General features: G+C 33.6%; 2 protein-coding genes and 1 long non-coding RNA gene across 7 annotated transcripts in view; all 3 read left to right on the forward strand.

The window, feature by feature from the left end:
• Window positions 1-27230, forward strand: part of LOC124438466 — a 49700-nt gene that overhangs the window by 4445 nt on the left and 18025 nt on the right. The gene's annotated exons all lie outside the window — the stretch shown is intronic.
• LOC124438451 lies at window positions 240-17131 on the forward strand. 5 transcript variants are annotated; one of them, XM_046988600.1, is made up of 12 exons: window positions 240-389; window positions 533-1483; window positions 1631-1684; window positions 2078-2158; window positions 2249-2299; window positions 2372-2465; window positions 2585-3546; window positions 4471-4524; window positions 5628-5651; window positions 6552-7264; window positions 15999-16614; window positions 16892-17131. In XM_046988600.1, the coding sequence occupies exons 1-12, from the start codon at window positions 242-244 to the stop codon at window positions 16975-16977; spliced, it is 3834 nt and encodes a 1277-aa protein (XP_046844556.1). In that variant the 5' UTR covers window positions 240-241; the 3' UTR covers window positions 16978-17131. The 5 variants fall into 5 exon arrangements, with proteins under 5 accessions (XP_046844556.1, XP_046844559.1, XP_046844560.1 ...); XM_046988603.1 differs by having other exon boundaries at window positions 5631-5651; XM_046988604.1 differs by having other exon boundaries at window positions 2381-2465.
• Window positions 19375-22821, forward strand: LOC124438485. The gene is made up of 3 exons (XR_006946112.1): window positions 19375-19528; window positions 21025-21118; window positions 22280-22821. It is a non-coding gene; the product is annotated as an uncharacterized LOC124438485 (long non-coding RNA).

A 27230-nucleotide genomic window follows, 5' to 3' on the forward strand; every position in this document is an offset into this window, starting at 1 on the left:
TATTTATGAAATTTTACGTAAATGTAGTTTGTACACGTCCATCGTTGAAATCAGTGTAGGTAGACGGGGTTTACGTGTTTGGATAAAAATTTTTCTATCCTTTTACTATTCTACTATGTTCTTAACGCTTGACTCATCATAAGTTGGTATAGCCATTTATTGTACTAATGACTGATATAAGGAATTATTTTTTCATATTCAGGTTTATGGATTTATTCTATTTGAAAAATTATTTGAATGAATGATTGTAATTCCTTTTATAAAAGCTGTAAAGTCTACCAATGTGGTTGCTCAAGATGAGGTTCATATTACTCACGAGGATGCAGCAGCCAATCTGGCCCAAGATGATGAGATTATTGCTCAAGATGAGTCGAAAATCAACGTTGCTGGTAATTTATTGCTTCATTTAAATCAAAAACACATTAATTTGTATTGTTTTGTTCATCGGGCCGATTGAAAAACATAAAATTTGCGGGCCGAAAATTTCATATCATGCGGCATTTAACATGTTTTAATAATTAATCAAATTTAGGGTTGAATGTCAATCTTACAAAATCGAGCAAAAAGTTGATAAAAGAGATACATGATGTGCATGGAATCCAAACAATGAAATCGAAGGAATTTTGGTCGCCATTGTCCATTGAAGCACCCTTTCGGCTTCTTTCAAATATCGAAATACCACATAATGGAAATCAGAATGGTGGAACATCTCGTGGTACGATAACAGTGATTTGTCTGAAGGATGATGTTTACTCCGCCTTGACATGCGCACATGTTGCTTGTGCCACTGACCACCAGCAAACATTTCTTGACGGAGAGCGAGTGCTATCAATCAGCAAAGCTGTAGAAACCTTGAATAAACACGATGAAAACAAGTATATGTACACTCCGTCTAAGAGTGACTGTAAAGCAGAAATTGGATCTTCTCATCGGCACACCTTTGCTCAGTTTGATAGTGAAACAGACATCATGTCTATCATAATTGGCAAGCAAGAAGATTTCAAGAAACTTATTGGTGATGAAATGGAAGATGTTGTATTGAACTTGGATGATGCAAATTTAGAACTTCAACGCAGGGTTGAGGACAACAAGGAGGCTGTTAAAGTCCGCACAGCCACTGGTGTTGAGGGCTTCATCAGTGAATTGAATTATGAGTATTGGTGTAAAAATTCCCCACGTCGCATTTTCCAGAATGCTATCAAGATAAAAAGTTGTCAAACATTTCTTGATTCCGGTGATTCTGGTACTCTTGTTTGGTTTTTGGATGAAAAAGAAAATTGGCAACCGTTTGCGTATGGAGTTTGCGAAGTATGTGATGATGGTGACAGCGGTTCAGAAAAAAGTTACATCTGTCTGAAGTTGAACCACTGCTTAAAAGCTCTTGGTCTTCAGAATGGTCGATTTTTTATACTTCGAGACAATGGTCTTAGTGTATCCAACAGTGCTAAAACCGACGATGATGAAGGAGGTGCAGCTAACAAAAGTAAGATGTTTTGAGTTATTACTTCTTTGTCTTGTGTGAACATTTTGCAGCTAGAAAGGCTTGCTGTATATCAATGAAGAAAGTTTCGTTTTCTATAAAGTAACGCTAGCCTTACTTAATATTTTTTGTTTTTGTGTAATATTTCAGAAGACTCTAAAGTGACAATGAAATATCGATGCATTAATTATAAACGTCGACAAGGTATTAGTTTGAATCATTAAATTTTTGATGTTCGAGTGAATATTTTACATCCAAAAAATTGATCCACAATTGTAGATGTTTAAAAAAAGACATTGGTTAGGAGCAACAGCTTTACAGCCCTAAATATATTTTACGTATAGCATAAGTATTGAAATAAATAAAGACTATCTTTTGCATAGGACATTCATTTATTGTTATAAGCTGTCGAGAGAAAAAAAGGACAAGTGAATATCATGAAAATAATAAAGGGGTTGATGTCGATAAGCAACGCCTTATTTTTCTGTTTTACAATGTTTCTTGTCAATGCACGAATTCTTAAATGAAATGTTCTCTCATTGTTGAATTTTATGCATTACTATTACATTCTAATTAATAAGTGTTTGATTCTTTAAGAACCAGATTCGATTTCCCGTGTTCATCAACAGCCACCGTCAGAAAAAGTAAAAAACATGAAACTCTCGTCAAATGTTAATGGTATTTAATGATTATTTCTTTATCATTATCTTAGACTTGAAAACAGTGCACACTCAGAACAACTAAAATTATGTAAATTTTTATTGATAGGAAAGAATCCAGTCACATCAACTGGTGCTCGGTTGACATCGGAAATTACAGGTAAAATCTACACTTTATTTACCATGGATTGCATGTTTAACCGTTGATATTAATTTTATGCAACTATCTGAGGATATGTAGGTACCGATCACTTTCAATTCTTCAAAAAAAATTTTCTCACCGACGATTTCAAAATGAGCAGTGACGTGTATAAGAAATTGAAAAGGTAAATCTTACTATTTGTGTTTTTTTGATATTCCTTCAATACCAGTTGAATTTTTATCCACGCGAAGGTATTTTTCTGCTTTATTGTTTAATCTTTCAGTGATTTTTCCACATTTGCAGCTTTGATTGGTTTTGTGGACAATGTGGAACAGCGGGTCCAACTGACCAGATGCCATATCTTCACTTGTACATTGTCGTTGATTACGCTAACGGAATAACTGATCATAATATGAAACAAGAAATCAACGAGAAACTTGGTTGGCATGCTTCAAAGTACATCGAATTCCGACCAAACGACCCGTTAAAGGTGTGGAAGGTTCGACCTCTATCCAACAAGAGACTCGAAGTGGAACGCGATGATATTCCTGACGTGCGATCCAGTGGCACGTTGACAATGTTCCGCATGAAAGATGGAAAACAATACGCGTTGAGCTGTTTCCACGTTGGTTATGAAATTGGCCGGATACGGAACGATGACGTTAACCCGTTTTTGGCAATTCAAGATGAAATTAAAATAAACAGAAATGCTACTCAGCGATTTATGGAAGAAAATAAGTATTTCCTCTCAGATGATGACGGAGTGGTTGGTAATTTTTCCCATTTTGATTTTGGATATGAAACTGATATCATGGCCATCAAAGTTGATGAAGTTAAAATGGAAAAGACTTCAGATGAAATGGAGAACTATTCTCATGACGTGTTTTCGAGGCTTTATCTTAGACAGCATCGTGGTGAAAAAAGCATTGTTCAAAAAGCTCAAGAAATTTTTGGAAACATTGAGGATCTAATGTTTAATTTTGATGACGACGACGGAAGACCCGTATTTTGTAACGCAGTGTTGGTAAAAAGTGATGTTGAGTTTCTAATGGACGGAGATTCGGGATCTCTTGTGTATTTTTGTGATGATGAAGACAACCAAAAACGACCTTTTGCATATGTTGTTGCTGAATTGAGCGGGAAAGACCAAAACGGAAAAGTGGAGACGTTCTACATTTGCTTGAGATTAAAAGATGCTTTGGAAGCATTGAAACTTATGGACAGTGAAGTCATCATTGGTGTTTTGCCTTCCACATCAAAACCTGGTAAGCAAAAGAATTTTTTTACCAAACATTTGCCGCCCAAACATTTCCATGTTTTTCAACGCTAAATACAAACAATAATTTATAACCTGATAAATTAATTTTAAAACATGTCGTTATATGTAGCCAACTAAAATCTTTTAATTCAAAAATAATGCAAATGTTGTGGATCATAATCATGTGAAAATTTTAAACTTTGTAAACATAGAAATTTGATCAGTATGTATAGATAGTGAAAACTGGCTATAATGCTAAAAGTAAATTGTGAAAACCATCATGATCAACGTGTCAGTTACATGTATACGTTACACGTACACAAATGAATTTAAATAGATTATTGTTAAAAACATCCTTTTAAAACATATTATTTGATTATTGATAGTCAATAAAAGCCAATAATTATGTTTACGAATACATAGTTTCATTTAGCGTTTAGGTGGTTTCCTTTAAATTTTTTTGGGACAAATAACTCTTTCAAGAGATATTTATGATGTGTTATGAAAGAGTAAATTATTAGTTTTACGGAAAAACTTTCAATAAAACCCACGTTGTTATTTTTCCACCCAAAATATTACAAACCACAAAGTAAGGTAGTTCAACTCACTGGTTCAACTCCCTCTTTGCAAACACACGGTATTAGCATAACCATGCATGTAATATTTGCAAGACCGAATAACATACAATAAATGGCTACGTAAATGCAAATTCTAAATAAATTATGGCTCGCTGAAAGGTTTGAGGGGGAGTGTTCTACGTCATGGGACCAACTTTATTGTGTCTTTATTGGATCAAATATCTCAAAATTTTAGTGAGACCGACATTTTTCGTCTTTTATCCGTTTGTGGACCTACTTTTTACTCATATTTGACAAAAGCTGGGTAGTGTGACATGTTATATACACGTTTATTTTCTTTATGATGTGTTTAGATGCAGATGATAATTTGGATGAACACTTTTGGATGAACACAAGCTTTTCAGAAGGTAACCTTAAAAACATTAGGCTCTTTAATTCTCCGAACTCTTTTCACCTCGATAGATGCTTTCGTCTTTGATTTTTCAATCTCAATGTTTCCGTATTTAAAGGAAACTGTACTGAATATTTACATAAGATCGTTACACTAGAATATTTGCATAAGTTCGTTAAAAGTATGCAAAGCCGATGTGGGCAGCAAAAAATTAAAATGCATGCCAAAAAATGTTCTTTATGAAAATGCTCTTTGTGACTTAGATATTGGTTTGAGTCGTTTAAAAAATAACAAGCGTTGTTTTCAAAATGTCAGCGTTTTGACAGATTGCTATTTTTAACTACTTCCGTTATAATGGTGCAAAAAAAATTTTAAAATGTTTACTCATTCCTATACTGTCACCATTTTACGACGTTGAGGTACTCAACTGTGAATCGAATGCAAAACATAAATATAAACTTTGTGCTAGGGATTAATGATAATTGTCTTAATGCAGAAAAGAGTGTGGAAGAAAGATACCTTTGTGAATGATTTTTTATATATCCGTGTTTATAAGCCTGCAACATTCTTAATAAATCAAAGCGTTCTCAACTTTCACTGTGTTGCAACTAAAATAATTTTTTGCTATTGCACTTGCACACGACGATAATAAAATTTTTGTTTTCAAAATTGATTGTACAAACTATGTGTTTGTCTACAATAACCTTAAAAATATAATGATAGCTATATATAAAAATACTTTCATTTGTTTTTACGTATTACATCATTACTCATGTGACGACCAATATCTTGACCAATGGATATTTTCCTCGTAATCAATACAGAAACAAACATGTTATTGTTGAAGAGAAAAATCAATCAAAAGCACTTTTTATAATGTAAAATTGTAATTTGTGGTTCTGTAATTTTTATATTTTCTTATATTTATAGTCGGTGTGGTATTATGTTGCGACCAAATCTTAAAAGAAGCCCATACATTAACATTGTTCATAGTTCATGATAAAGAGCCCATTAAATTGTTTTGTTGTGTTATAAATAAAACAAAAAATGCTCTAGTTGCTTGTCACTATAACCATATAATATTTTAATATTATTTTATTATTCATTTTTATAATGCAGAAGAGGGAAAACAACGTTTGGAAGGTTGGTATAACGAATTATTTTTAGTTTCGTAAAGGATTATGATTAATTTTTTAATGCTCTCAATTGCTCGAGTTGGAAAATGCTGTGTAAATTTTTTCAATTTTCAGAATTTTTTTATGACTATTAATTAGGAATGAAAAATTCTTTTCATTGCATGCATAAAAATGTCCGTGTCTGAACGTAAAGTTCAGCATGTCGTAAGCAACCATTTTAACTATTTCTTATTGTTCCCAGTTAAAATAAAGTCAGTTATTGAAGGGATCATTGCTTTGTAAACATTTGTAGAGATCATTGAGTAAATTCAATTTACTTTAAGAGGATTGTCGGTCTTAACTTTTTAACATTCAGATACTAAATTTCATATTTTATGTTAATGTGAAAAGGATATGTGTTTTATCCATTGCATAATTGCTCAATCTAGTATAGCAGATCTAGCGTTTGCCAAAATGAATTATAGATGCTCAATTTTAAATTCAAAATATGTTCAAACCAAAACTATTGGATTTGAATTTCAAAAAATTAAACTTTATCAATGGACTTGCCTCTATGTATTTGGAAGTGGAAATATATCCAAGCATGAGCTGCAGCAATTTATTTTGACGTACTCTAGATCCGCCACTGGCTTTATTGAGTTAAAGGTTGGTATGGTCATGCAATGAACTAATCGTGGAACGTCGATTATTGCGCGTGAATTGTATGATGACCAACTCATTTCTACCGGAGTAAATGTTATTTCCATATCAAAATAAGAACATCCGTGTTTTCACATCCAGAGAAAACACAGCAATGTTATATGTCGTGTGATATTGCCAAAACAAATAAAAATGTGAATTGATGAATTTATTGCATGAATTTATCAGTCCTTTTTTAATCTTTCCTGATTTGTACTTCTCCTTAAAGTTCAAGAATTGTTGCGTCAACCATGGAAATGTTTTGATAAATCAATAATGCATCAGAAAAAGTTTAAAAGGATGGAAGAATATGGACGCGAACATCCAGAAAAAGTTACATTGCTCAGTGAATTGCGTGTAATTTTCAAGGAGGAGTTTTTGCTTGGCAAAGGAAGTGATGGAACCCGTGTTTACCTTGCCCTAGGAAACAATGGTTACGGAAAAGCAGTAAAGCGAATACACAAAGATAGCGGCAAAGACTTAGCTAATCGAGAAAAAGAAATTTTGAATGAGTTTAATGCAAAGCGATCAAATTATGTTGTGAATATTTGGCATTTAGAAGAGAACCTTGACGAAGAGTATTTCTACATGGTATTGGATTTGTGTGAAGAATCGTTAGAGAATTATGTGGAATCTTCTTCTTTGCAAGATCTTGAAAAAGTCGTTCCTAAAGTTCTTATTCAGATCTTAAATGGTCTGGTTCACCTTCACAGTGGTCCGTGTCCTATTCTTCATCGGGATTTAAGACCATCAAACGTTCTTCGAGATGTGGATGGAAATTTTTTAATCGCTGACTTTGGTATAAGTCGAAAAATATTAAATGAAACTTCGACACATCGAAGCATACAAAGAGGAGCTAAAGGTTGGATAGCTCCAGAGTCATATAACGCATCAGATGATACAATTAATAAAGTTCGTTACAAAAAAGAGTCTGACATTATGGTAAGTTCTTGAAGTAGAACTAGAAGTCCAACTAAAGCTCAATGTTTTATTTGCATTTAATTAAATATTGGTATTTGGTAGTGATAATGATTTTATCTCAATTTTTTTCTGTACCTCCATTGTATCGCCATATAGTGTCAACCTATAAATTTAAATAGAAATAAATCAATTTTTGTTAATCGTGTTACAGTTACAATTGTATGTTCCTTATTTAGATTGCTTTTGATACATATACATGGCTACAATTCAATTTGGAGAAAATTTTTTAGATTTTTTTAAGCTGCACATTTATTGTTGAGTTCTGCAAATCGCAAATGAATTTAATCTTTAAGGTTTTAGTATCCACCACTGACTGTTTATGACAATTTTTATTGAAAATAGAATGCAGGAATGGTGGCTTATTATGTTGCAACAAAGGGAAAACATCCTTTTGGACATGAACGGCATAGACTGGACAACAATTTGGATGGAAACCCAGTTGGATTGGGGGAAATCAAGAATGCCACGTTCAAAGACCTTTTATCGTGGATGCTACAGTTAAAACCTGAAGACAGGCCATCTGCCAATGAGGCGTTAAAACACCCTTATCTACAATCAGACGAAGAGAAATTTAACATGCTGTGTGATATGGGGAACCAACTGGAGGTGAAACATTCACAAGGTCAAAATTCTCCCACTTCAGACGTTCATAAGCAGTTGCATGGTTCCACGGAATGGATGAAGCGTATCGATGATGAGGTCGTCAAAGATTTGATCAACTTTGAAGTAAACGACAGTATAAGAACTCTAAAGTACGAGTCTACATGGGCAGGATGCTTAAGATTTATACGAAATGTTGACCAACATTGGCAAAATAAACCTCCTCCTTATCTATCACAATATGTAAAGCAAGGCAATTATAAAAAGTATTTCCTGCAACGTTTTCCTGAACTTCCTCTTCTGGTGCACAAAGTCATTAGGTCTACTCACAGGAAAACTAAACCTGATCGCAAGAATAATTAAGAACATCGTGCATTTGTTCATGATTTGTTTACACTATCTTCTCATAAGTTTTATTGCCTCGCTTTTAAATTTAATGACTTTTCATTTAAACATTTTCTTACTCGATACTGGTGTCTTATAATTAATTATGTAATATATACTGTGAAAAATTTTAATCTCCGCAAATGGATATGATTACTTAAAATATTTATAATGGGACTGAAAATATTACTAATTCGAATGTATCCCTCGCAAAACATGGCATTCGTCTTGTTAAATGAATTAAAATTGTATGTTCGTCATTCGTATTTTGTTAAATATATGCATGGTTGCGACTCAAAATTATTTAGATTTTTGAGCGTTGGAGATTCTCATCGCAGAATACAGAGAGGAGTTAAGAATTGGATAACTCCAGTCATATGATCTATCCAATCATCCATGTATCTTGCTACAAGAAACAGTCTGATGTTATGATAAGTGTTCGTTGTGGACATTTAAATGTAGTTGAATTTTGCAAATAGCAAATAAAATCAATTTTTGACGTTTCAGTATCCACCGCCACTAATCTTGTAACTGTTATGATGTTTTTTATTGATTTTAGAATGCAGGAATAGTAGCTTTTTACGTTGAAACAAATGGAAAACATCGTTTTGGACCTAATCGGTTTTTATTTTTCGTAAATGTTTTCAGTATGAAAGCTAGTTGATATTGACAAATAGTTGAAGTCAATTATTTAAGTAACACTTTATGCAATTAAATTTGTCAAATTTATTCAGTGAAATACAGATCATGTTTCACTTCATTCCAAAGATTTGAGAAATTTTTTGACAAATCTTCCTTTTCCCTTTTGCTTTTGATTATTGAATATATCCAAGCTGTTTGTACACCTGCCACATTTCAACATCATGTCAAAATGCTTTATTGATAATTCTCCGCTTTCTTTGTAAATGGAAAACACCCATAGATTTGCCATATTCCAGTCTACAATTAGAATATTTTTTGTTCGCAAGCCTGTTATGGTCATTCTCAGTCCTACTCGTGTTACAGTTCATTACCGTTCGCATCAAATTATCTTGAGAGCGATTTAAGATATCGGCAAAATATACGCCTAGTACGCAGTCCTGTGTTTTTCTACTGTAGAAGCCCAGCCGGGCATTTCTACCCGTGTCATAATTACCAGATATGCAGCATGTTCAATAATTTCGGTCAGGAATGAATGTTTCCTCCAAGTGTGCGCGCATGAAAAGCTATTGCCTCAGCAAATGTAACCTTTACTCATGCTCTGTCTACGGTAATATTTGCTATTCAAAGCAAAGTGGCTGCTGCTTATGGTATGTTTGATTCGTCGTCAGGTGTAGAAGACAAAGAAATGCTGCTTTTGTCATTTTTATTGCGGCTACGGCAAAGGCGTTTGAAAGCAGCTAAATCAACTACATGAACAAAGCGTGGGATTTCTTGACGGCTCACACAGGGAGCTACATATATTGTCTGTGAGCTGGATGCTGAAGATGCTGAGCAGTTTCGGAAGTATCGTAGATTGGATAAAACCGCTTTCGATAAATGACTTTGGTCTTCTAACATTATATCAGCTATCACGTTTTGTCTGGCCATTTGTTATCACCTTGATAATGATCAACATTTGCTATCTGTAATGCCGTAGACAGTACTGCCAGCGACGTGCCCAGACAAAGTGATCTCATCTTTCCATCTCTGAGAAGTTATCTCATCCAACCATCTTTGAGAGGTTGACAGCATTGCCAAAACATCAAAGGTAACACACGGCGATTCATAGCCGTAGTAGGTTACATACCTGGTCTCTCAAGAGCATCTTGTGAGTTATGTACCGGCTGGACTTGTTCCTCAAACTGCTGTAGAACAGTGCTCCGTTAAGTGAGCTTAAAATTCATCTCAGTCTTAATACAAATCATTCGCTATATCAAACGCGCGATTATAAGCCAAATTTTCTACCCTGTGCTGAGTTCAAGCCCGTTGCTGAAATTTCAACCCTGTTTTAGCTAATCGGATTGAAACTGCGGCTCCAAGCCGTGATTCAGCTAAGCGTTAAATGATTTTGGCAAATGGAAACGATTTAATACTTGTCATCAGATAAATCTTCTCGTGCAATTTCACATTATTTTGATTTAATAACTACGCAAAACATTTAAAATTAAAACAATCAATTTGGCTTAATTTTAGAATTACAACAGGAATGAATTGCGGCATTTAACAAACAGTTCAAAGTTTTATCCTTGAAGTTTTGCCTCCTATCAATCCCTCAAAATCATTTCACGCCTCACTAAATCCCGGTTAACTGGGATCATGTAAACAGCCCCTTAACGTTCTAACTACGCCATGTGTCGAACTCGGCACTGGAACGAAAATTACAACCTTGTAATCATTTTTAACGTAGGCCTGAGTTTTTCAACCATATCCAGTCAATTGATGTCGGCTAGACATGATTTTTATGTTTTATATTTCTGGTGTCTATTAGATTAGATTCCTGTTAATTTCTAATTACTTTTTAACTAATTGCCAAAGGCTAAACTTTGTTTTGGAGGACCCCAAACAGATTTTTAGAGTTTTTGTATTTATGTAAAACGGCGATTTGTAATTTTCAGGGTGCCAATTTAGCACCCTTTAGGGAAATGAAAGCTTTTGGCTGCGTACTTCTATTAAAAATGGACGCCATATTGAAAAACAATGAATGCTCTTTGTTTGAAATGTTACGCCAAAGGGTACAGCAACAATAGAAGATTTATTGTGTGGTAATTGATCAGTATTTGGGCATAGACATCTAGAAATAGTTATTTTTTGCATACGGCTTATGCTTAAGTCACAAAATAATTTTACAAAACTTACATGAAGTAGTTCAATCATTAGTAAAACAATCATGTTTATTGCAAGAACTACGGAAAAGGGTTTTTCGACAATTATCTCTACATTATTAAAAAAAAATTTAATGTGAGCAATTTGTACTATTATTTAAAAATTGGAAGTCCCTATGGAAATTTTCGAAGATGGATGATTGTTTTTTTGAATGTGAAGACACAAGCAAAGTGTTAATAAAGGCATGTAAAGAAAGAGTAAAAAAAAATCATTGACTCGAGCAAAACTAGAGGAGATTCCATTCATGATTGGTTGGAAAAAGGGAATCCTTGAAGGGAATTCTAACATTCAAATACAATGTTGCAAGTATTGTGTATCATCGTATACTTCACTGACCCATATAAAGCGTCTTTTTAAAGATTCAAAGCGTGAGTCAAGAAAAAACTGATGCTACAACTTGCTCGTTTGTTGTAAAACGTACATGACAGTCAAATTCAAGGGCAACGTTTTCTTTCCAGGAAGACTGTGTTTTCTGCGGTGAAAAATGTTTTATGCGAAAGGACTCCCGTCACCAAAGTCGATGGGATTCACTTACCTTGTGTAAGATGGCAGATCGTGGTGTGGGGCAAAAGTCATTTAAAGGAACGATATTACATGCGTGTGACATATGTAATGATAAATGAGCAGAGCAAGTACGCACCAGAGTACTAGGGGCAGTTAGTGACCTTTATGCTGCCGATGCCAGATACCACTGGGACTGCCCACCAAGTTTCATGGCACCACGACAAATGTCCAAATGTCCAAATGTGCAAAGGCAAAGGAAAGTCAGAACAAAGAAGACTAAGATGAGGCTTTCCAAACTGTTATAAGATAAGATCCGATTACTCCCAAGTTTGGAACTCTGTTGAAATTTACAGTATGTACATTTCTAACAGTGGAACCCAAGTTTCTCGACGTAAACTTTTGGAGAATCTTAACAATGTCCTTTGTAAAGATTTCTTAATCCTGCCATCTCCTGGAGTTGCAAGCATGATATTTTTCGGGAGAAAACTGCACAATTTCTTAAAGTCGTCGAGGATATTGGCAGCGCTGATATAAATGCCATTGATGAGCGTGTAGTTACAGAGTGTAAAACTCCTAAACTCTGAAACCTAGTACAAGACGTCTGTGGATAAAAACATTGCTGCCGAAAGCACAAGCCCTACGTTGTTGCATCTGTTATCCTATATCTCGATTAAGTTGATTAACACTTAACCTGCAATACTTATTGGTAATATAGTAACTAATCAGATTTTATAATCCTTAAAAACAAATTTTATCTTTACGATAGAAAACATGCTCAATTGCATGCGCATATAAAATTTAAATAAAACATTTCCAAATTCAATATTCACAAATTTTATTTTCTCTCCACCCACCCCCTCCCTAAGGGAAAGTATAGTTTTTCCTGCTGTGAGCTTTGGAAATACTTCCATTGTTAAAAGATTATTTACATACGCGATGCAAAACAGGTCATTCGTATTATTTTGATAGTTGATTCTCATCAGACGAAGCAAAAACTTTAAGTAGTGGAACAAGCACTGAAATTATTGTAAGTTTTATTTGTATCGTATTCTCTTCATGATTTAACTCTGGTACGCTTTGCCATAAAAATTTGCGAATTCTTTCAGTATATGTAATGACAATGTTCAAATTCCATTGCGTCAGACGTCTGACTTAAAGCCCACAAGTTTGAATTTATATGTAGTTTTAGTCTCTTTTTATTTCTCCTTGTCTAAGATTATATTTTTAAAGGTGTAGATTTTTACAAAATAGCGGAAAAATTAGAAAAATTCAGTCAGACAGCAAGTACTAAAACAATTCCATAACATTGGGCTGGGGTGTTCGATTGTTACTCACTAATATATCGTTATTCTTATAAAATAGCGTTACAACAAGGCTATTTTAAAGTTCTTATTATTTGGGCAACTTTGTTAGCGTGTATATTAAATATTTATTTTGTTCATGAGTCATGAGTCAAGAGATATGAACTACGTAGGCGGGAATGGACACGCAAGCAAATTTTTCAATAAAAAATGAAATTCATAGGAAGATTGTTGTTGGCGTTGTTTAAACTATTTTCATCAGCTTATCATTTAGATCTTGACAAATTTACGTTGATACTTCATGATGATTTGGTTGGAAACTGGTAATCGCTTGAAAACTCTGAAAACTAAAATTACATGGATTATTATGCAGCATTTCAATAAATACGATATTCAAGTTTATCGTTTGCATTTTTTCGTCTGTTTAACGTTTCAGAGGGAAAAAACTGTAAATGTTAAGTACATCATAACTGAAATAAATATTACTGAAAGATTGCCGATAAAAATTTCGCATAACTTATCTTTGAAATTGAAAACATTCAAAGTTACCGGTTCATTAAATGCACCATGCTAAGCAAACACTAAACGGAAAATTGAAGAATGATGAGAATATTAAAATGACTTGTTCTCTCACACTCGAATTTATTTGCAATATGAATACGATGTGAATAATACATATGTCGTTATCAAATATCTCAAGTGTTATTAAATATAGATAAGTAGATTGCAATGCAGTTTTCAAACGCTTAGCTTGTTTTCAATTTGCTGAAATTTAATCGTTGTTGCTAATACCTGTATCTAACATCTTAAATTTTATTTTTTAGAAATTATTACTTTCTTATCCAAGTAAAAATAAGTTGCTTTTCTTTCTGTCATAATGATGATTAAATCTTGTTTTTAATCTGCTGAAATTTAATCGTTGTTGCTAATACCTGTATCTAACATCTTAAATTTTATTTTTTAGAAATTATTGTTTTCCTATCAAAGTAAAAACAAGTTGCTTTTCTTTCTGTCATAATGATGACATTAAAAATCATAATGATGATTAAATGTCCAAACATGCACTATCTTTTTGGCTCCGCTACGTATGCAAAAGATTAGAAAGAATTGTATTAGAAAGAATTGAATTGAATTATATAATATCTTTGATATCTGGCGCATGCAAATATATTTTAATGTTACAAGGAAGAATTTGCTTTTAACATCTAACTAATAATTGATAATAATAGTCAAACTCAACAGGTAAATTTTCCGATTTTAACTAGACAACAGAAATGGAAAGTTCTACAGAGGCAACTAGAAGCAATATGGAACCAACAACTGAAAGCTCAGATAAATCTGTGCATTATAATAAAAAGAAATCAAACTCATACAGCAGTCAAGCAGAAGCTATGTCATTTTATGAAGAAGGAAATTTTTGTATGAATAGTTGTGATTATGGAACAGCAGTTGAAAACTACAAAAGATGTTTGGAAAATGCCGACGAGAATAACGTCAAAATGATGGTTTATTTTTGTCTTGGTAACGCTTACACCCTCTGTGATAATTGGGAGGAAGGATTGAACAGTTTTAATCATTGCTTAAAGTTTTCGTCTAAAGTTGAAAGTGAATATTTTGAACATCAAGTATACCTTGGCCTGGGGAGTGTTCATTCTACCATTAAAAGGATGGAGGAAGCCATGAAGAAAGGTGAGATGGAATGTCTCTGCCATATTGCATTGGGAGGATTGAATAAGTTGCTTGAAAATTATGAGCAATCTTTGGACCATTATAGAAAAGGATTCTCTCTTATTGAATCTCAACAGCAACAACATGAACAGCATCATCAACCACAACGACAAAGAAAAGTTGGTGGTATCAACGTTAGTAAAGATTTCGTCAACCTTAAAATGAAGAACTTGTCAATTGTTACTTCAGCTGGAATTGTAAATGGAGTGTCGGCTTTTTTATGGGAACTAGCGGAGTTGTTTGATAAACTTGAACAATGGGGAGATGCAACATTTATATATGAAACATATCTGGAGATAGTCACAAAAGATGAAGATATAGAGAAAGAAACGAACGTCATGAAGCGTCTGGTGCAAATATACGATGAAGAAGAGCGTTATTACTTAAGAAATTCGATGGAAGCCAAGTTACAAGAAATCATTAAGAAAAAGAACGAAAAAGGTAGAGAGTTTACACTAATGAGAAAGCTTTTTAGTAATCTGTTAATTGATTGTTTCCGTTTTACTTAACTTTAATTTTATATTTTTATCATTTTATTAACTGCCGTCATCAGAGTGGGAATACATTGGTGAATCTGTTAAACATAAAGAATTGTTCTTAAAACTGATTAAGTATGGACGAAATCCCAATGTCGAGGTCAAGCATGTAGACAATGTACGTGTGATAATCTCTGAGGAGTTTTGCATCGGTAGAGGAAGTGATGGAACCCGTGTTTATCTGGGACTGAAAAAGGATGGTTACGGCAGAGCAGTGAAACGAATACGTCGAGATAACTGCATCACTATTGCCCAGAAAGAAAAGGAAATCTTGAACAAATTCAACGCAAAAGAGTCGAAATATGTTGTGAAATATTACTACTTAGAAGAGGACACTGGAACAGACTATGTCTATTTGATACTAGACCTATGTGAAGAATCGTTAGAGAGTTTTGTGGAATCTTCTACATTGCAAGATCTTCAAAAATCTCTTCCCGAAATTCTCAGACAAATGTTAAAAGGATTAGCTGATCTTCACTGCGGCCCATGTTTTATTCTTCATCGGGATTTAAAGCCTTCCAATGTTCTCCGAGACGCACATGGTAAATTTCTGATTGCTGACTTTGGTATAAGTCGAGAATTGAAGGGTGGCCTTAAGACATATCATACTAGCTCCAAAAAGGGAACTCAGGATTGGATTGCTCCTGAATCATATTGTAAAGATAAAGATTCAGTTGATAAAGCACGTTACAAAAAAGAGTCAGATGTAATGGTAGGTGTAGAAATGTATCCTTTAGTAAATGACACATAAATTAAATTCTCGACAATTTATTCACGCTATCTGTTTGATCGATTTAGAACGCAGGAATGTTGGCTTATTATGTTGCAACAAAAGGGAAGCATCCTTTTGGGACTGAAGACTGTAGACTACAAAACTTGTTACATGGAAATCATGTTGGCTTGGACGAAATAAAGGATGCTGCTTTCCTAGACCTTTTGTTATGGATGCTACAACTAAAACCAGAAGACAGGCCATCAGCCAACGAGGCGTTAAAACATCCTTATTTACAATCCGATAAGGAGAAGTTTGACATGCTGTGTAATGTTGGGAATCAACCAGAGATAAAACCATCGAAAGGTCAAAATTCGCATGTTCGTAAGCAGTTGGATTGTCATTCGAAATGGATGGAGCTTATCGACGATGAAGTATTAGAAGATTTCAAAACCTTTAAAACAAATGGCAAAAAGAAAACTTTGACTTACAAGCCTACATGGGCAAGTTGTTTAAGATTCATTAGAAACGTGAATGAGCATTGGAAAGATAAGCCTCGTCCACATCTATCGCCATATGTTAAAGAAGGAAACTATAAAAAGTATTTTTTGCAACATTTTCCTGATCTTCCTCTTCGTGTGCATAAAATCATAAGGTCAACTGACTGGAAAACAAGAACTGATCTCGAGGAACATTTCACCTGTAAGCCATAAACATACTTTTCCTTTTTCAAAGACATTACTGAAATAGGCTTTCATGATGATATAAATATCCCCGATTTAATTTTGATGCTCACTCAATCTTTTACGGTAAATTAACAAATTTGGCTATAAAACAATTGCTTTCTTACTCTGCCAACTTTTTTTTTGGTTGTATTTTTATTCAGTGTGTTGTTAACACTCTATAATGTTTTCTCTCTCGACTTTCTACACTTTAAGCTGTACATAATAGTGACAATACCGTTGTGAACATTTTTTAGATACTGTGGATCATGTGAAAATTGAAGAAGTTAGTGGAAAGAAAAGCAAAGACGTCATGGACAATTTTGATGTTGATGGTAAATAAAGTTACAACAAACTAATGCTCACTGGAAGTTAATCACTCTCAAAATATAACTCTTGTCTACGACTTAGCATATATTATTTTAGGAATTGGTAAAATGATGTAAATTGATGAGAATCCACTTTGTAACAGTAAATAAAAGTCGATTATTCTAATATGAAAGGGTTGCCGTTTTCCTCTAATACACGCCTAGCCTCAATTACGCGTTTCCCTCCGGTGAACGCCCCTTCCGAATGCGGTTTTTATTATAGTAATTCCATGAAAATAAGAAAATATTCAACAATCCTATCGATAAATATGCGACAAATGTGTATTTGGAGAATTTTATATGGTGCCTTTCTGATGTCCATGTAGTCATTTTATTCTTTATACTAGCAAGAGTCGTTTAAGTTAGTCCTGTTTTTACGAGATTCGTGCAAAGTCTGAATGTAAGAGTGAGTAGCAATCTAGGAGGTCTGGGGGTGTATTGACTAATCATAACATCCTGCATGATAAATGTATAGCGTTTGTCAGTTTTTTCGAGTGACTTTCATTCGTTATGAAGGTTGAATTACTTTTCAAGATAGAGAAAACTATCAAAACGTGTCGTACGGTTAGCGATAGGCAAAAGTTAAAACTTGCCAAAAAAAGTTAAGATTTTTTGTTTATGTCTAAGCGACAAACAAATGATGATTTATCCTTCTTTCAAATAACATTTTTCTTGATAAAATCAATAAAAGCTATATTGTTGAATACAACTTAATTCTAGAACCCTTCATTTGCAACTGTTGCACTTTGTATTTTTTTTGTAGTGAAATTGATTTTATTACGGTCTGGTACCAATGATAATGGTTGAAACATTTCTGCTTGTAATTGCATTAGTTCAGATGCTAACATTAGTTAACTTTACATTAGTTAAAGTTTATAAGCGTTCAGAAAACTGCTATATATTTGACATAAACAGCTAACAGACGCTAACATTAGATAACTTTACATTAGTTAAAGTTTATAAGCGTTCAGAAAACTGCTATATATTTGACATAAACAGTTATGTAAATTGTGTGAATAAGACATATATAACAATTAAATGTCAAAGAAAATTCCTCTAAGTGGAAGCGAGGATATTATAATGTAAAATATGAAAGTTACTTTTAAGTTCTGTGAAAATATGTTGAACAACCTTTTCTTAAAACTAGAATCAAGAAGATGAAAAAAAACTCATTTGTAAAGGTATCACATTTCAAAGGTATTAAATATACCAGTAACGAGAGAAAAGTTTGCGTTATGAAGTTACAAGTGCATGCAACGAATTTATATGTGATCAATAGTATTGTCTGGGAGATTAATGATAAAATACCCTTGCTACCATCAACACAGCAGTCTTTATACAGAATACATTGTAGGAACATATAACCAATAGCTATTTTTTAAAGTTTCAGTAGCTAACTTTTCTACCAATCAAATTTGGTATAAATATGTTCAAATTAATCAAATACACTTTACAACATTTGTACTAGGCTATAATCAGTTAATCTTCGCTGTTTTCAGTTAAGTAAGCTATATTGATGTATAAATGGCTTAGTTTCTTGTTGTTCAAATTTACACTTTCCACGTGCAAAATTTACGCCTTTTAGATTTACCCACTATAGCGTTTGGAATTTAAAGTTTGATTTGTCGAGAAAATTTAACCAAGGGAAAGTGAAATTCATTCTAGTTAGCAAGGAAACCGAGTCAACTGAGTCCGAGTTAACTGGAGTAGATTAATATATATGTTGCAATGTCTGTTGATTTCAAAGAGAAACAGTTTTTTTCGTGCATCATGTGTAATGTACTAACAAGCAGCAAATCCAGAAGGAATTGACTTTGAGTTAGCGGAATTAAGGTTTGAGTTAAAGGAGCCAGTTGGAGTTCTCGTGGCTCTACTGAAGTACTGATTGTTGTATATCATTTGAGGAGACGTCTGAATCAATGAAGGTACTTATCTGTAGGATTGAAATAAATTTTTTGTCTTTGCAAATTCTTATTTTAAAAGGTTTTGCATTTTTCTATGATTAACGTTCACGAGAATATTAAAAAGAATAGACAATGCTAGCTCATCGTGGGCTCTCAATGACAGCGGTATCTGTTTCAAACATAAGTAGCAATCAGGAGATAAAACATGGCTGGTGAAAGAACGAGAAAATGAAGTATGTTCCCTTGTGTTTCAATCAATGGTTTCGATGCATGGCCTACATTTCCGGTGAGTCATGCTTTGTAAAACTAACTTTAAAGTTGTGTTTCTTCAAATATGCAGATAATTTACAGGCTTGTACTTATTTGCGTTTTATATGTTAACCTTTACAAAATTTCTCAAGTCCATCCCCCAAAGATTATTTCCAGCTGTGATCTTTTGAAATCTTTTCATTTTTTGGACAAATATGTATGTGACAAAGTGCATATCATTTGTATTATTTTCATGGTTCTATCAGACGTAAACTAAACGGCAAAGAAGTCAAATTTGATAATCAGGATCAGACAATCATTAGCAAGATTTGCAGACCTATTTTTGTTGAATTCCTGTCATGTTTAAAGAATGGTATGCTTATAAAACTCTAGATTGAATTTGGGAGTTATTTCAGTGCATTTAATAGCATGTTGAGAAATTTCATTGCGTCAGACGTTTGATTCTATCGCTAAAAACATGTCTATAATTATCTTCGTTATTTATCTCGACACGAATAAATCTTCAAATTATATTATTAACAATACTTACTGATTTTTTACTCATCCAGAAAGTATAGAAAAAATTTCAAATGTGCAGACTAAGACAATTGTTTTGAAATTTGTGTTTACATATAGCTGCGTTTTTACATATATGTAGAGTTAATTAATTTATAGATGGTAGGAGAACGGAGAGAGTTTTATAAATTAGCGTATGTTGCTGTCTATGACGAAAGGTATTAATTAAATGGCTGGAAGTGACACTGATCGAGCTACTGACAATTGTCCTATGTCGTACACTTTATTAAATCATAGATCATCCGGATTTGCCAGCAATTACAAAATTTGTACCTGACAAGTTTAGCTCTTTTACAGAATGCCAATTTTATCATTGCGTGCAAATACTGTAGGGGAGGATCGAGGATGCTGTTGTAAAGTATGTGTTTATATTAGTCACGCCTGACAAAGTATATTGCGTTTATTCGACGTTATATTTTTATGATTTACATCTCTAAAGTTATTTGATACAGTTATGCATCTTTAAAATATTATCAATGCAGCTTTCAACATGCACTTGAGATTTTAGTTCAACTGCTTCTTTCTTAAAACGAGACCTGGAAAGGCCAGGTTATATTTGGATGCCAATAGTTACGGAACTGATTGCTTTGTATTGAGTAGAAAATACATACTGTCTTGCTCTTGGTAGACGTTGATTTTATCAAAACTGTGCAAGTGTTGAAGACTGCCAATAATGAATTTCAATTTCAAATTTAAAAAATAAACATAGTCGAAGACTCAAAGTTACTGGTTTGTTAAATATGCCAAGTATACCCGAAGAGAATTTATAAAATCATTTATTCCCCTTATTATTATTCAGTTATGTATGTTATTATCTTACATAATTTAATGTCATATAATGAAATTTGTTTCCCACTATTGAAGATTCCAAATCAAGCTTTTGTTATTTATCTTATGTGTATATTGCAAGTAACTTGTTGTCCTGAAGAGCTAAAACGATAATGTGAACAAAATTCAATCCAAATAATAATATAAATTCGGGAGCGGTTAACTATAGTTTTTGCATACGTAGATCAGTTTGAAGAATTTCGAACTTTATCCAACATTGTCCAACATCATCAACATTTCTTTACATTTTATTGTATTGTATTATCATCACTGACTATCATACTCATGACTGAGTACAACAGACTATTTTCTTGTCCTTCATAAAATATATTTCATGTGCGTATGACGTTTTAAATTGATACTTCAAAAAATTTCTCTTATCTCACCCTGCCAAGAATCTCTACTTCCATTTGTAGTTGTCTGTATTGTTAACCTCATTTTAATCTACGACTAAATGCAAAACAGGTATTCGACATTCTTTGATCTGAAGAGAACGAAACCGGCAAAGAAGTCAAAGGTTGCAAGTTGTTCTCAACACTAAAAGATCGTCATATTTGTGGTAAGGCTTCCTTGTGGAATGCGCTTTTATAGGTTTGGGTGTGTTGTGAATGGGATTGGTGTTAATTTAATTAAAGTCCGTTGTTATAGTTCGGTCTCGTTGGTAGCGATATTTTTTTCGCAATGTATTTGTTTACGAAGTGAAATGTAAATTTTTAAAATTGATTTAAAAGCGATTTAAATTGGTGAACGAATAGGCAAAGTGTATTCACATGAAAGTTATCTTAGCAAGAGTGAATTTTACTTTTCAGACGAAGCAAAGTTTGAAGAAAATAATCCAATTTTTGGCTCAACATATTTTTTCGCAATCTATTTGTTTACGAAGTGAAATGTAAATTTTCAAATATGATTTAAAAGCGATGTAAATTGTTCTACGAGAAAGCAAAGTGTATTCTGATAAAAGTTATCATGGCAAGAATGAATTTTACTATACAGACGAAGCAAAGTTTGTAGAAAACAATCCAATTTTAGTCTCAACATCAAGTTGCATTTGGCCATTGGCCATTTTACAACCGAATTACTAAGCCTTAATGACCGAGAGCGAGGTCTTTACGAAGAAATAACGGACCGAGGTGTTTTTGTACAGACCGAGCCCGTAGGGCGAGGTTTGTACAAAAAGGCAGAGGTTATTAAGTGGATTATAGATGGCATTGTTTGACATGAAACGAAGCTTGCTTTCTTTCTCGTCCTTGCTTCTTTTTACGGGTTGATTTTCATTTTTCTAGTTTTCGTCCATAAAAAATAAACTCGTTTCAAATTGTATCGTCTAGATAGTTTAACTGTTTTCCAAGTGTTTTTCCTTCGAATCACATTCGTAAATGGTTTTTTGTTTCGTTTATTTTGCGTTTTGGTGTTTGCTTTAACAATGTCTGAACATGCCTTTAACTCTTTAACGATTGAGTTAACGAAATCTCTTGCTGTAATTGCTATTCACGTTTTTACTGTACGGTAGATTGAACAAAGAATGTCTCGCCAGCGTTTTTGGTTTGAGACTCTGTGGAGTGCGTTTTAAATCCACTGGAGATTGAGTTATCACGAAATTTTCCTGTCGGGATAAAATTGTAGATTGTAAATTTTTTCCGTTACCTCTACGTTCACGCTCTGCTTACACGCATATATTGTTTTCAATTGTATTTTTTAAGTTATTTATGTCGTTTTTTAGCTCAAGGCTTTCCATCAAAGAAAGTTTCCTGTTCATATGTAACTATCAATAGTCGGATTTAAAATACAGGCAGATCTGTTGATTACGAGAACAAATCCGGCATATACAGCAAACAACTAGTCGCTATGACTTTCTTGGAAGAGGGAAATTGTAATATGAATAATGGTGATTATGAAATGGCAATTGAACACTACGAAAGATGTTTGAATGTTGCTAACGAGAATAGCCTCAAAATGATGGCATATTTTAGTCTTGGTAACGCTTATACCCTCTCTAATAAACGGGAGGAAGGGATGAACTGTTTTAATCTTTGTTTAAATCTTTCTTCCAAAGTAGAAACTAAATATTTTCAACATAAAGTTTATCTTGGCCTGGGAAGTGTTCATTCTACCACTGCAAGATTAGAGGAAGCCATAAAGAAAGATGAAGTGGAATGTCTTTGCCATATTGCACTAGGAGGATTGAACAAGTCGCTTGGAAATTATGAGAAATCTTTGGAGCATTATAGAAAAGGATTCTCTTTTATTGATTGTGAACACCAAGAAGAAAAAATGCAACCTTCACAACGGAAAGAAAATCAACAAGGAAATCAACAAAAGCAAAATAAACGGTGTGAACGACCGCGACGACCAAGAAAAGTTGGTGGTATTAACGTTGGTAAAGATTTCCTTCAACATAACTTGAAGAACTTGTCAATTGTTACTTCAGCTGGAATTGTCGGTGGAGTGTTGGCTGTTTTATGGGAATTAGCAGAATTGTTTGATAAACTTGAACAATATAGGGAAGCAGCAGAAATTTATGAAATGTATCTGGAGATTGTCACAGAAGATGAAGATATGGCAAAACAAGAGAACGCTATGGAATATCTGATACAAATATACGATGAAGATGGACGTGATTTCTTAAAGAATTATATGACAACAAGATTACAAGAATTTCGTGAAAGAAAAAAGAACCAAGGTAAAAAATGCACATGATGCAAATTTGCTAACTAACAAATACTATAAATTTAAGGTTGAAGATTGAAAATATCTCCTTTGAAATTCACGTAAAACTTGTTCGCCGTGTTCAATGTTTAGCATGAATTCAATATGGGATCGAACTCTTTTTTAACGTTTATGCAAAGTAGCTATTAACTTTTCGTTTAGTTACAAAAACTAGTCTTAGCTTTTGTATTTCCATTTTGCAAAACAATACTCTCATGATATGAGTAAAAGATCTGGGTGAGATTTTCCGTTTAAGAGCTTTTTAGAGCCATTCTTATCAGAACTCATTGCTTAAATAAGTGGTCGTAATATGTTTATTTGTTGTTTTTGTAAGTTTTTTTTCCACAAATTGTATCTGCTATCTGAATCGTTGGTGCAATAGGGAAACTCGAGAACTGCTATTTATTTATTATTTGACTATTCAGCTACAATATATTACGCTCCATCTATAAATGGAATACTTTTACTTCTATTTCAGAACAGGTTATTTATGACATAATGGTTCCTTTTAGTACTTTTAACAGATTGTACATTCGCTATCCAATATCTCATTGTAATAGTCTATCTTTAACTACTTTTATGTATTTTATTGTTCCCATTCATTTCTAAACTTGATTTTTTCCCTTCACTTTCAGAATTGCAACTAAAAGAATGGAAATATAATGATCCATCGATAAAACACAAAGAATCGTTTTTAAAAATGATTGAGTATAGGCGAGATCCTAATGTAAAAGTTGAACTTTTAAACGATGTTCGAGTAATTTTCTCAGATGAATTTTGCATTGGCAAAGGAAGTGATGGAACCCGTGTTTATCTTGGACTGAGCAAGGATGGTTATGGAAAAGCAGTGAAACGAGTTCGTCGTGATAATACTTATTTAGCACAGCATGAAGAAAAAATTTTTAATGAAATCAATGCTAAGAAGTCGGATTATGTGGTAAATTATTATTGCTCGAGACAAGATACAGGAACAGAGTATGTCCATTTGATTCTCGATCTATGTGAAGAATCGTTGGAGGATTTTGTGCTATCCAAATCAAATAGTTTGGATTACCTTCAAAACATACTTCCCAACATTCTTAAACAAATTTTAAAAGGATTAGTTGATCTTCATAGCGATCCACGTCCCATTCTTCATCGAGATTTGAAACCTTCCAATGTTCTCCGAGACACACTAGGCAAATTTTTGATAGCCGATTTTGGTATTAGTCGAATTATGAAGAATGACTCTCAGACATATGTAAGCAATGCTAATAGGGGAACTCCGCATTGGATTGCCCCTGAATCTTATATTGTTGATAAAAAAATATTTGATAAAGCGCGTTACAAAACAAAGTCCGATGTAATGGTGGGTATTGGGTTGTTACTATTTGCAAATTGTACGTAAATTTAATTTTTACATTTTACGTACTCTGTTATGTTTAATTTATTTTAGAATGCAGGAATGGTGGCTTACTTTGTTGCAACAAAAGGAAAACATCCTTTTGGTACTAAAGTGTGCATACTTCAAAATTTGTTGGATGGAAAACCTGTTGGCTTGGAGGAAATTAGTAATGTCGAACTAAATGATCTTCTTTCATGGATGCTACAACATAAACCCGAACTCAGGCCATCTGCAAAGGAGGCGTTAAAACACCCTTATCTACTATCTGATAAAGAAAAATTTGACATGCTCTGTGAAGTTGGAAATCAACCGGAGATACAGATACCGCATTTAGATCATCCTCTCAGCTCAGATGTCCATGAGCAGTTAAATAGTCTCAACTATAGTCTCATTCTTGTATTTAATGATCATTTCAACAAGAAACTCTACGACCCTGCATGGTTAGGATGCTTAAGATTCATGCAAAACGTTGATCAGCATTGGCATGATGAGTATCGTACAAAACTGTCACCATATATCAAGGAAGACAACTATAAAGAGTATTTTGTATGGGTTTTACCAGAGCTTCCTCTTCTGGTGCACAGAATCATGAGGTTAAATGAATGGATCTTAAGATCTTATATGGAAAAATGTGTTCCTAGTAAGTTACAGCCATAGAAATAATTCTTCAGTTTTAAAGATATTGCTAAATTATATGCATTTTTCCTTGGTAACGTCGGAACATAATAGGGTTTTTTACTTGTTTGCAAAAGCAATTTTTTCTCGGGAATCGTAAAAACACTCTCTTTCCTTATAAATTCTTTGCATTGTTTGTCCGGAGCACTTGTAGCGCTTCTGTTTCTCCGGTTCAAAGAATGCAAAGTATAGCATATGCGGGTGAGAAATCTATGTAGGTTTTTTTATGCAATTGTTTAATGTAAATAGTAAATCCACTCCTTGATTCATGTGCATTTTTATCAAGCACGTGATCTTGCGCGTGACAAACATTTCACATGACTATAACATCCAGTTTAAGTAATAAATGAAGACGAATGATCAAAAAAAAAGAAAAGCTTGATTCAACGTATGAGAAGGAAAGGCTATTTCTAGCTATACTTATACACAAAAGAAGTTTTGACTGACTCTAACTTTTGATGACTTTCTAAAAACTGTGCTCTAACTATCGTGATTACGAAAAATGATCTCAAGTATCAAGTTTGGAGCTATCAACGATCCATTCTTAATCAAACTGCTGCCGCACGTTCCTATAACTTTGCCTTGATAAGAAACTACCCATTTTGATGTCAGATAAGAATACATTACTCAAATTGTTCACCAAATGAATACCTTCACACGTAAAAATTGATTAAAACATTAAGATCGAAAACATATTTCCACTTTAACAAAGAAGAAGTTGTGAATGACTCTAAATTTGAACTACATCTCAAAAACTACATCTTATTTGTTTCTTGATTGCATTGGCAGGAAACTCTCAGTAACTAGTGTGAGAATTGTGACTAGTTTACTTTTAAATATATACTCTATTTCGATATTGAGCACTTTTTATTCGCAATAATTTTACACTAAATTCAACTAGCTATAACTCTTTTTAGATACCATGAAGCCAGCAGATCTACAGGTGCTCAAAATGAATGTCAGAGACAGTTTAAAAGATCTAAATTTCAAAGAAAATAGTTTCATTCTGATAGCGAACAAAGTTTCTCAAGAGTACAGAGGCTCAAATATTTTGGCATTTTTAAAGAAGATACCTTGGATCGCAGTACTCGATTTGTTTGACTTAAAAACAGAAGAAGATGGCCTTTATTATATTGCAAATGAAACAAATGACCGTGCTAGACCAATAAAAAAAGATTTAAGCGACTTCAGTGATTCGAAAAAAAATGAAGAGCTCTTAAAAGTCGATACCGCTTGGATTACTCGTAGTAAAGAGTTACACGAGGAAAACTGGACAAAATGTTCGAAAGACTTGGTTTACAAAGCGTTAACAGCCTTTTGTGACTGCCCTACGGGTCATCCACATTGTGTTTTTTTGATAATGGGTGACACCAATTTGAAAGAAATGGCTTCTATTATCGAGGCATCGTTCAGCATTATTCATGCAAACGACACTCATAAGCATATCAGTGTCATACCAGAGAAAAAAGAAATTAGAGAAAAGTTGATAAAACTTTTAGATGATGACATTAATAAGGATATAAAGCCTTCATGCTCTGGTTTCGGAATTCCAATGAATCTTCTTAAAACTGTGGTTTTGGAGCTACTTGGAGCAGACGAACTCGAAGAGCCTGACACAACTGTGGAGCTACCGTTTATCCATGGTCATCATTGTCTTGCGCTCAATAAAAGGATTCAGTCGCTTACAGATTTGGAGATTTATCTACCACAACCTAGACTAAGTGATAATTTAGAAGATAAGAAAAAGGCAAAAGAAATTTTCTACAAAGGTAATGCTATCAGTCAAATGAATCTCTTTAATGAGGATGCAATTATTCGAACTCTGGAAACCAATCTGAGCAGTTGTGTTGAAGAAAGTTTGCAAAATTTGTCATCTCCTGATGAAAGGGAGGTTTTTGTCGATACA

Source organism: Xenia sp. Carnegie-2017, unplaced genomic scaffold, assembly GCF_021976095.1.
Source record: "Xenia sp. Carnegie-2017 unplaced genomic scaffold, XeniaSp_v1 HiC_scaffold_19, whole genome shotgun sequence".
NCBI classification, from domain to species: Eukaryota; Metazoa; Cnidaria; class Anthozoa; order Malacalcyonacea; family Xeniidae; genus Xenia; species Xenia sp. Carnegie-2017.